This window comes from Sinohyriopsis cumingii, chromosome 19, assembly GCF_028554795.1.
Source record: "Sinohyriopsis cumingii isolate HCF-2022 chromosome 19, ASM2855479v2, whole genome shotgun sequence".
NCBI classification, from domain to species: domain Eukaryota; kingdom Metazoa; phylum Mollusca; class Bivalvia; order Unionida; family Unionidae; genus Sinohyriopsis; species Sinohyriopsis cumingii.
In genome coordinates this window covers 32,034,474-32,046,738 of record NC_142979.1, presented here as the reverse complement: position 1 = coordinate 32,046,738, position 12,265 = coordinate 32,034,474, and the positions used below count along the sequence as shown (strand labels likewise).

The following is a 12,265-nucleotide window of genomic DNA, read 5'->3' as shown; positions in this document are numbered from 1 at the left end:
TTTTATGAATTATTATTTTCATTATCTTTGATGATAGCACAACAAGTACTGGTCAGTTATTTAAATTACTCTTTATTGGCTTGACTTTCATAGTCTTTGAGGAAAGGTATTGTCCTTCATTGCATATACATGCACCCTTTCAGTCCTTAAGCCGGGAATCAAGCTCAAATGCACAGAAATGCAAACAAGTGACATCAGTTATATTATCAAGGGCCCTAGTAGTAATAATAGTAGTAGTAGTAGTAATGATGATGTAAAATACATTAATGTTTGTTGTTTTATGAAAATATTCCATGTTGTTCCATCCTCATGACCAAATATATCAAGATTCCTACCAAGCTTGTCATTGCTAGCCATTACCTTCTTTCCATCACAAGACTGTCACGTCCTTCTGATAATTTGATATAAATAACTTGATGCATCAACTCTTTGCACTGATTGAGTATAATTGTAAAATTCTTAATGTACTTGTTTTCAATAGCCTCAAAATCTTTCAGTTTTCTGCTCTTTTAGTGTTGGTTTGCTGGAATCAATACTCATTTTATCACCTTTCTGGAGGTAATACTCATTTTATCCACCTTTCTGGAGGCAAAAATCATTTTATCCACCTTTCTGGAGGCAATACTAATTGTATCACCTTTCTGGAGGCAGTAATCATTTTATCCACCTTTCTGGAGTCAATACTCATTTTATCCACCTATCTGGCAATACTCATTTTATCCACCTATCTGGCAATACTCATTTTATTCACCTTTCTGGCAATACTCATTTTATCCACCTTTTTGGAGGCAATACTCATTTTATCCACCTATCTGGCAATACTCATTTTATCCACCTTTCTGGAGGTCATCCTCATTTATCCACCTTTCTGGAGGCAATGCTTATTGTATCCACCTTTCTGGAGGTAATACTCATTTTATCCACCTTTCTGGAGGCAAAAATCATTTTATCCACCTTTCTGGAGGCAATACTAATTTTATCCACCTTTCTGGAGGCAATACTCATTTTATCCACCTTTCTGGAGGCAATATTCATTTTATCCACCTTTCTGGAGGCAATACTCATTTTATCCACCTTTCTGGATGTCATCCTCATTTATCCACCTTTCTGGAGGCAATGCTAATTTCATCCACCCTTTTGGAGGTAATACTCATTTTATCCACCTTTCTGGAGGCAAAAATCATTTTATCCACCTTTCTGGATGTCATCCTCATTTATCCACCTTTCTGGAGGCAATGCTAATTTTATCCACCCTTCTGGAGGTAATACTCATTTTATCCACCGTTATAGAATAAATACTCATTTTGCCCACCTTCTGGAGGTAATACTCATTTTATCCACCCTTCTGGAGGCAATACATTTTTATATCCACCCTTCTGAAGTCAATACTCATTTTATCCACCTTTCTGGAGGTAATACTCATTTTATCCACCCTTCTGAAGGTAATACTCATTTTATCTGCCCTTCTGGAGGCAATGCTCATTTTATCCACCCTTCTGGAGGTAATACTCATTTTATCCACCCTTCTGGAGGTGATGCTCATTTTATCCACCTTTCTGGAGTATATACTCATTGTTTCCACTTTCTGAAGGTAATACTCATTTTATCCACCCTTCTGGAGGCAATACTTTTCTATATCCACCCTTCTGGAGCCAATACTCATTTTATCCACCTTTCTGGAGGTGATTCTCATTTTATCCACCCTTCTGGAGGTAATACACATTTTATCCACCTTTCTGGAGGCAATACTCATTGTATCCACCCTTCTGGAAACGATACTCATTTTATCCATCCTTCTGGACACGGGTACACCTCACTTTGTAGGATAACTTTGAGATGAAATATCCAATTAAACACAACTAGACATCTGGCTAAACAAATATCTCTTGGAAGCAGGTATATTTGTATGTATTCAGAAGTAACCCCCATAATGCATTTCTTACTCCTGTTTTGGATGAAAATGACAAAAATCTTCTGGGGTTTATGGGTTAAGGGAGTCATGACATTGGTTTCATTGTATTGGCAGTACTGTATTAAGGAAGTAGTGACACAGTTTTCATTGTATTGGCAGTACTGTATTAAGGAAGTAGTGACACTGTTTTCATTGTATTGGCAGTACTGTATTAAGGAAGTAGTGACACTGTTTTCATTGTATTGGCAGTACTGTATTAAGGAAATAGTGACACTGGTTTCATTGTATTGGCAGTACTGTATTAAGGAAGTTGTGACACTGGTTTCATTGTATTTCTGTACCTATTGACTGGAATTTTCTAAGATACAATAAAAACATCATAATTTTAAAGTTGGTAATTATTATACTTTTTAACAATTTGTGACAAGCCATTTGTGCAGAATTCTGTAAAATAACAAGATGAATTCATATATTGTGTGTTGCAGTTTGTCTGGTTTTGAGAACAATGACCATTTGTCTGTGCTTAGATTTGTGGATTGTTTAAGGTGCCTTACAAAGAAAGATAATCGTCCATTGGATTTTTAACTTTCTGGTTTGTAGCATCCTACAACTTATTGATTAATGCAGGTTAAAAATCATTTTATATGCAGGAAATGCAGCTGTAGGACATTGATCCATTAGCTGCAAAAAGTATGATAATACCTACATATGCAGTAATACCTTCTTGTATGACAATTTTCAGGAATTTGAAGACACAGATATCAGTGTGTTTACATTGAATGGACAACTTCCAGAAGAAACAACATCCAATAAAACTGTTATAAAAATGGTACAAAAAGCAAGGAAAGGACAGCCAGTTATTAGGTAAATACTTTTTTTGGTGAATTTTTATTGGCTTCTGTAAGCAACCATAACTGTTATGCCTCAGTAATAAATGACTTATTTGATCTTGTCATTAATTGTTGCTTGTGATCCAGTGTATTAGGTAAATAAATCTCACCTGACTACTCATTTCATGATGAAACTTGAAAAAGTAAGTGGAGTCAGGAATCAAACATAGTTTGGTGTGTACAAACAGTTGGCATAGCATGGGGAAAGAGTATGGGCACCAAGGCTTCAAAGAGTACTCCTGCAAATGTTTGCAAATAGCAGACGACATGTGGTAATTATTCTTGGATGATCAGTTAATAATTTAATTTAATTATGCACCAAATACTTGGAGAAAGGGACCGCTCCGGTGGCCTAGTGGTTAGAGCATCTGCCTCGCTAGCCACTCAGCATTAAGAGGTTAGAGTTAGGACTGGTTAGCCTGGTGTCAGGACAATGTGACTGGGTGGGACATCATGCTACATGTCTGTGGCATGATGCCCCAGTGCTAGACATCACTATAAATTGCCTCACTGCAGACATCAGTATGGCTGAAAAATTGTTAAAGCTACATTAAAAATCCAAATCACACACACACACTTGCAGAAAGGTATATTTTAAAAAATAATAAGATGTATTTACTCAGCATGTGTACATATTATGTAGATATAAATGGAATGATCAGGACTTTGTAATCACTGATAACTGACACTGTGGTTTTACATGTTTTCAGACCCAGGCAGAAGACTGGAGCAGGCCCCGAGTCTCTTCCATCGCTGACGGATTCACTGGTTTCAGATCGAGCAAATACAACAAGGGGGTCTGAAATTAACTTTGACTCTGTTTTTTCCCGCTTCCAAACTCTCAGACAGGAAGTGAAGACCAAGGCAGATTAGCAGAGTCTACATCATGCTGACAGGCCATCACACAATCCTCACGGTTCATACTCTTTTGGATAATGAATGGCCTTACCATATACACTTGCGTATCATGGATTATCAGCAACGTAGTCCAACATATTCATATCTGCTGATTAATTTCTTACAATTTGAGCTGGATCATGATTTTGTTCCCTCTCAACAATATATAAGTTCATATAGAATAGGATACATGGAACGAGACCAAAGACAATGGTTAAGGTACATTAATACCATTTCAGTATTGTGATTGCTACTCATATGTTAGTCTGATATCACTGATAATGTATATAATGTATACTCTCAGAAAAAACAAATCCTTCATATTTTCTCTAATAATTCATACAAAAAATTGTATATACCACATTAAAGCCATACATTTAAAATGGATGAAATAAACATCAAACTAATAATGAGAATGGAAAACAAACCAAAGAGTATGGTTACCCTATGTTGCATTTTAGAATATAGCATTGTAACATACCTATTATCCAGCCATGGAGGGGAGGTAACCTACCATGTGAAAAATGACTGTTTATTTGATGACTCAAGACAACATTTCATCATCTCAGTGCCTGGTATTAGTTGAAATTTTACTTACAAATTAAAATTTAAAATATTGAAGTCATATGAATGTGAATTCATGTAATTTGGTGAGTATCAGATTTCATGTTTTTGTAGTTAGTGACATTCACATGGTTATCAACTTATTGCTTTTGTGGGAAAAAATTACTTTTTGTTGAAATGAAGATTCATGGATGAAGAGGGTATTCAGCAATGAATTATTATTGAGTATTTAGATATATGGTTGGAAGCAACCACAAAGTTAAAAACACTCGGTACTCTGCAAAAATAATGAATTTTTAATTTTATGAGTTTAAGTGAAATAATTTTAATTTGGTTATTTTATCTAAAGTTTTTCATTCACCATAAGTTATGATCAACCATGTAAAGGTTCAGGCATTAACATCTACTCCATACTTTCATAAAATATCTCAACTTAAATGCACAATGCAAATATTCTTTTGACATTGCGTTAGTATTTCATCTGTATTTCTTAATATGCTAGTTCCTAAACATTAAATGCCTCAGAATTTGATTTAAATAAATTCCAGATTTGAAGTAAAGTTTTGATATTTTACAAAAATATAGTCAAGTGAGAATAAACTCAAATTATTTCAGTGTACATTCCACTGAGTTGATAACTCATCTTGCCATGTATTTATATGTGTTCATTAATGCTGTAAATAATATATGGTTGAACAGGAGGTGGACGAGTTGATGTACATCTATATGTTAAATGAAAATGCAGAACAATGAATAATAAAAGAAAATGGAACAGAATGTGAATGTATTTCATGAACAAAGATGAAACTCAATTATTTTCAATCTACCACTTTCCAGTCATAAGCCCTTTCGCATAGCAATCCAGGCTCAAATTCTTTATATTGACAATTTTTCACCCCTTACAAGTCATGACACTGTTCTTGCCAAGAAAAACATTAAAAAGCCACCAGTGACATCATATATGTACAATCATTATCTGAATGACAGGACATAAGAAATAACATTTTCTGACAAATATGCCTGAACTTTATTTTTTTTAAATATTTAATGCTGTTGTGGTTATATTGATCATAAATTCAATGCTGTTTTTTGCATTGTATACATTTGCTATTTCATTAAAGCACAGTTTTAATAAGATGAGATTTGAAAGCTATTATTTCCTTGTAGAGTAACAATCTTGAAAATGGAAAACCAAACTTCCATTTCATACCAAATGAGGAAATTCTAAAGGAAACAGTGAATGTAAGAGATAAACAAAATCTGAATGCAGTGAAATGATAGTTGAAATGCAAACCTGAATGGAATGCAAAAAAATGATGATTTGATCAAATTAACTATTTCAGGGTCTGTTATATATATATATACATATGTACATACATATTGTAACAAGTATTTGTGTAATATACTGTGTATAGGTACCACAACAACTGCATGCAATATTGCAGTAATGTCAAATTTTAAAATGAAATTAAGGAGATAAACTCAATTTATGTTGGCATTCCAGGTTCCATGTTGTTTATTATTTCCTTTTATTATGATATTTTTTATGTGGAACTTAATGATATTTAATTAAGAATTTTCATAATCTGCATGTACTTTACATGTTTTAATGGTAAATGATATTATCGTGCAAAGAAACCCCAGCTTCAAACTTTGAATGGTTAATAGTATATCATTTGCTAGTAGTAGTTTTCAGTCATCAGTTTGGAGAGAATTGATCCCCTTTAGAAGGATATTTTTGTTATTAGTCAAACATGAAAAATTTAAAAAGTAATACCAATAACATTATTTTATATGCTTAGAAGACAACCCAAAATTTGCTCATGGCCTAATAGTGCCCCAACATGGTGACATAAATGCCATGGTGGGCTCAAAACAATTCTCAGCTGGCTGAACATAGACAGATGGATAAAAGTAATACATTATGCTCCATGTTTGTGGCAGCGGATAAGCAGACTCTTGACTGTAACAGTAATTATTGAATTTGATATGTAGCTTTATATTGGCAAGACCTTGAACAAATGCAGTTTCCAGCTCACCATAATATTTAATAATATTTTATAGCATTGCTTTAACAGTGATCATTGACTAATGATGAGACCTTGAATGAATTTATAGCATTGCTTTAACAGTGATCATTGAATATTGATGAGACCTTGAATGAATTTATAGCATTGCTTTAACAGTGATCATTGACTAATGATGAGACCTTGAATGAATTTATAGCATTGCTTTAACAGTGATCATTGAATATTGATGAGACCTTGAATGAATTTATCGCATTGCTTTAACAGTGATCATTGAATATTGATGAGACCTTGAATGAATTTATCATTTCTGCATTTCGAGTTCATAAGAAACTATATAACTGTAAGTCAATCCCAACATGCCTTGTAGGAGGTGCTGCTAAAAACCACAAGAACAGCAGGCTTTTCTTGTAATTTACCACAATGCCTGTTTGATGCATCCTCACAACTTATTAACTTGACGAGTTATATTCTAAATATTTCATACTCCTGCTTTATTCATCGTGACCATAAATACATGAATTATGACATAACTGCCAAAGTAGAGAGCTTCGTTGCATAGACAAAGTGGCCCAATGTACATAAAAATGTGCCATCTTTGGTTGATCATTTGGGGATTTTGCCAAAATGCTGAGTACAAGTTCTTGCATGCTCCGGGGTGTGCTCATGCTACCAACTTAAGTTCATCTCAGAAAAACAAACATGACACATTATACTTTGCATTTTCTGCTATCTTTGTTCTTGTCCACTTCCACTTCATAAGTGGTGCAAGTTTTAAATGCAAGAACAACAATATATGCATAGGAAACAAACTTTACAAAGCACAGCACAGGAAGTCAGAAGTTGGCCAAGCACTTTTGAGATCCGTGGAGCCCTTTTTTCAAAGTGGCCAAAACAAACAAATAAAACTTACAGAAACAAAAATGTAACCATATTTGCTGCATTTTGTTTTTTATCATTTGTCTTTCCTTTGTAATTTATTTTTTTATTCTGAGCAAATTTTTACTGTAAGATTTAAATGACAGTATTTGTTTATTAAAATGTTTTTATTTAATCATTAGTGTTGATGCATGTGAAATGATTTGTACAATATTGCCAGTGGCAGTGACACTGCTAGTGTTATTATGTTTGTATCCTGGTTAATTTTTTGTTAGCGCTAATGATAGTGTTTTTCTTTTACTAAAATGTTATTTTTATCATTTAATTCCATGCTGTGATTTGTATTATCTCATCAGTGGATGAAAATAAATGTTAATACTTGCTTACTTGTCAGGTACAACTGCACATAACACAGACCCTGATCTGCCACCACATAGGTTCCACTCTACAGTTTCATACTTTACATAGGGTTTGACTTTTACAGAAAACAAACTTCCCATGATTTCTGCACTTTTTATTTTTTTTTAAAAAGAACTTGCTTCTGTTAGGTACTGTCAGAATAACTTTTAATTCCCTTTATTTTGATGCATGTGATTTGAATTATAGAGCATACTGCTTGGCCTTACTTGACATGTATACCTCCCCAAAGACTGCTAGATCTGCTTCGTCATTTCATTTTCTAGACTTAAAGGTATTTGGGGGGGTGATCTGATACATTTTTTAAAACTTTTATTATATTTTATTAATTTACTGTACTTTCAGTGTGTGTGTGTGTGTTTTGGATTTTTAACGTAGCTTTAACAATTTTTCAGTCATATCGCTACAATGTCTGCAGTGTGGCAGTTTATAGTGATGTCTAGCACTGGGGCATCATGCTGCAGACATGTAGCATTATGTCCTACCCAGTTACATTATCCTGACACCAGGCCAACCAGTCCTAACACTAACCTCTTAATGCTGAGCATCAAGTGAGGCAGCTGTTAGTACCATTTTTGTAAGTAATTGATATGAAACAACCAGGGATTGAACCCACAACCTTCCGCATCTGAAGCAGATGCTCTAACCAGTAGGCCACCGGAGCATTTCTGTACTTTCTGAAGATAGTATTGTCTACTCTCTCAAAATTTGTTTTTATTTTAATTTTAGTAACTGCTAAAAGTAGCATACTTTGGACTAGTTCATGCTCATTTTTCAAGCAGAGGGGAGCAGCCATTTAGATCAGATCTCTGCATAATTTACATAATTACCCCATTTAAAGACATTTCAGTCACTGTATACAAAAGTAGCGTAGAGGTATGCCAACATTCTCCATACTGTGCATGTTGCCAATGCAAACAACTTCACCTTATACTAGTCCCTCTCTCAAAAGTACACAATATGTGTAAAGCGGAACCATAATGTGCCAGCAGATCCGGATCTTGTTGTTTGTTCTGCTGATTACGCCTATGCAGTTTGCAGCTGGATCCAATTTGTAAAGAGTATGCATGAAAGATTAGCATTGAGAGAGCCATTGTGTGTGATTATTTTGGTATAACCAAGCTTACAATAAATAATACTACGGCATCTGTGATTTACTTCACAATAATGTCTTCTAATCTCAGATTTTTATACTTTGCAATTGACATTGTAATTTGAATATGCAATATTACATGTAAAATAAAGCTTGACTACGGCATATCCTTGTCTTGATCAGATATGGTTATATGTATATGTTTGGATGGGTATATGTATGGATGGGTATATATATATATATATATATATATATATATATATATATATATATATATATATATATGTATGTGTGTGTGTGTGTGTGTGTGTGTGTGTGTGTAGCATCATGTATTTTTTCAAATTCAGTCAGTTGGACACATTAGCGTCATAAAGGTTTAGCAAATAACTGATGACTAATACCTTTTTTTCATTTTTATTTTTATGGAAACTATTTTGTGAAGCTAACTGAATTTGCCAAAAGTTTTAATCTGCTGTGAGTGAGCACAAGTCTGAAAGAATGGTGATATAAAGCCAGTAAATATAATGGTCCATGTACGTTATGTGCATACCAATAGATTAACATGCTTTATACCATACTACTGATCCACCATACTTTATTCCCATACCAATTGTCCACCATACTTTATGCTCATACCAATTGTCCAACATACTTTACACATACCAATTGTCCGACATACTTCATACCAATCATGTCCAACATTACACCCTGACCAATTGTTCAACATACTTTACACCCATACCAATTGTCCAACATGCCTTACACCCCATACCAATTGTTCAACATGCCTTACACACATACCAATTGTTTGTTCAACGTACTTTACACCCATACCAACTGTCCAACATACTTTACACATACCAATTGTCCAACATACTTCATACTGATACTGTCCAACATTACACCCCGACCAATTGTCCAACATACTTTACACCCATACCAATTGTAAAACATACTTTACACCCATATCAATTGTCCAACATGCCTTACACACATACCAATTGTCCAACAGACTTTACACCCATACCAAACTTCGAACATATTTTATACCATATCAGTGGTCCAACATACTTCGTACCATGTCAGTATTTTCAGTACTTCTTGCCAGAGATTATGTTAGCTACTGTGTTAATCCTGCATGTCATACATCATCTGTGGTCTCTAAATTACTACAAGCCACCACAGCAACTCAATCTGGTTATTTAGTGCAAAAGTAGCTAAATGTCCTGTCCACGGACCAATCTCTGCAACCGACCTTGGTTGATCTGATGATAGGATTCAAACATGCACCCTTCTGGTTGCGAGTCAGACATGCTAACCACTGAACCACTGCTGCTCATGCCTGACAATAAGGCACATTAAATATCAGTGAATATAAGTGCCGTCAAAGGTCATGTCCAACTGCAAACAACATAAACCCTGCGTTGCCATCACAAAAATACAAAGATCAAGATTGAGTCTGTACAGTTTCCAGTAGGACTTGACCCATACCAATGGAATTGTCTCTTTTTTCTTTTTAAAAAATCTGAAATAAACTAATTCACAGTATGACATGTTAATGTTCTTCATCACTGATTCTTTTAAACAGAATACAAAGTCTGATATTAATCTCCCATTATAATTAAATGATGGCTTTGATTAATTTGTTTTTATAGTGTGTGTGACTTAGATTTTTAACGTAACTTTAACAATTTTCCAGTCATATCACTATGATGTCTGCATTGTGGCAGTTGAAAGTGATGTCTAGTACTGGGGCATTATGCCGCAGACATGTAGCATGATGTCCCACCCAGTCACATTATCCTGACACCAGGCCGACCAGTCCTAACACAAACCTTTTAATGCCAAGTGCCTAGCGAGGCAGCTGTTAGTACCATTTTTTTTTAGAAGCCTTTGGTATGACTGCTGGGGTTCAAACCCATGACCTCCCACATCCGGGGTGGATGCTCTAAACACTAGGTCACCGGAGCAGTCTGTTTTTATAGAACATGACTGGAATTTATCCTTTTTGAAAAATATCTGTATGCCCTTAAGTTGGGCAGAGGTTTCAGTTTTCAGTTAATGGATGTGTAACAGCAATACAGGTTGGATTATCAATGTTGCCATGATGTATCACAGTGCTGAGGTTGTACAAGAATGTATACCCCTATACATGCATGTACCTTGTACTAATTGTTATACAATTATCATAACCTAGAATGACTTTTATTTTATCATCAAAATTTATCAGTATCTTAGAAGTTTCTCTCCAACTATCAGAATGTATGTTCATTGTATTTGTCAGCTTGATAAATCCTAAACAATTCAGTCAGAAAAATCTAATTAGTCTGTAAATGCAGCAAATTTCCTGTCTAGAATTTGTGGACAAAAATCTAACAAATTTAATAATTATATATATCATATGTACTAAATAGTCTGACTGCTTTAGTTAAACGTTAAACTCCAAGACAACATAAGGTAAAGCCTTGAAAAAATGTAAGGTCTGCAAATGGACAGAAAGAAAGAAAAAGAGGAAAGTCCGTCTTTTATGACTTGTGTATCAGTGCTATCTATCATTACTGTATCTATGTATGTATGTATGTATAAATCTAGATTAATTAAAAAAATATATTCTTACTCTTTAGTTATTGTTTTCAATAATATAGCTGTATATTCTTTTAATCTTGAATTCCAAATAAATTATGCTTAAATTCAGGTCACACTTCTCCACAACAATATTGTTGTTTCCAGTATGCATCCTGGAGGGCTTTATAACAATAAACATGTTAATGGAACATGAATACCCCATCACAGTGACTTAAATGTGAAATGTAACTGGATCACTGGGCACGGATGGAGAGTGAAGGTAAACTACATGCCATTACTCCATTTTTGGTGGAACATGACACAAACTGTGATACATTTTAGAGCCAACCAAGCCAACCCCCCCCCCCCAAGAGGTATAGCTATTGCTATTATCAGACATGATTTTGGTCTTCCATAAAAAAAGCTAAACAAATTTTAAGGGGGTTTAGGGGTCCTTGATCCAGGGTTCCAGGAAGCCAAAAACGCATTTTACACTTGTAAAAAAAACTGCTCCTGGTGCAACTTATGCTCATAAAATAAACCAAAAATAAAACCAAAAATGTTCAACTTTACTTAAAAAATTTCACAATATTTATTGTCAAATGAATTTGTTCTCCAATGCTATTGATGCTGAAGTTATTTCATGTGCATGGCAGTGTTCACATCGTAATTAAGTCACAATAATTTCTAAAGTTTTGCAGCAAATATATTATACTTCTCTCTTTTCATAATAAATCTGAAAATAAACACCCAAGTACATCAACTATATACAAATAATCCCATACATTCACTTGTCTTTTTCTCCAATGGATACAACCTGTTGAAATGAGTTGAGCTCTTTTTGGGGCTTTGGCAAAGATTTCTTTAGCCTTCCTTTTTGTCATCACTGACATTTTTGGCTCAATATGCAATCGTTTCTTTCCTTCTCAGTGACAGCCTTTTTCCTTTCAAGCTGGTGCATGTGTTGGCAACATGCAGTGCACATATTCTGACAGAGGGCTACATCTGTTCTCTCATGCAA

The 12,265-nt window shown here is 34.5% G+C and overlaps 1 protein-coding gene across 7 annotated transcripts in view; it reads left to right on the top strand.

The window, feature by feature from the left end:
* Positions 1-11,295, top strand: part of LOC149775392 (uncharacterized) — a 213,690-nt gene extending 202,395 nt beyond the window's left edge. For all 7 annotated transcript variants that reach the window (XM_089943911.1, XM_089943908.1, XM_089943912.1 and 4 more), the window contains 2 exons: positions 2,655-2,776; positions 3,513-11,295. In XM_089943911.1, coding sequence (XP_089800037.1) covers positions 2,655-2,776; positions 3,513-3,675 — 285 coding nt within the window. In that variant the 3' untranslated portion in view covers positions 3,676-11,295. The remainder of the gene's footprint in view (positions 1-2,654; positions 2,777-3,512) is intronic.
* The last annotated feature ends 970 nt before the right edge of the window (positions 11,296-12,265 follow it).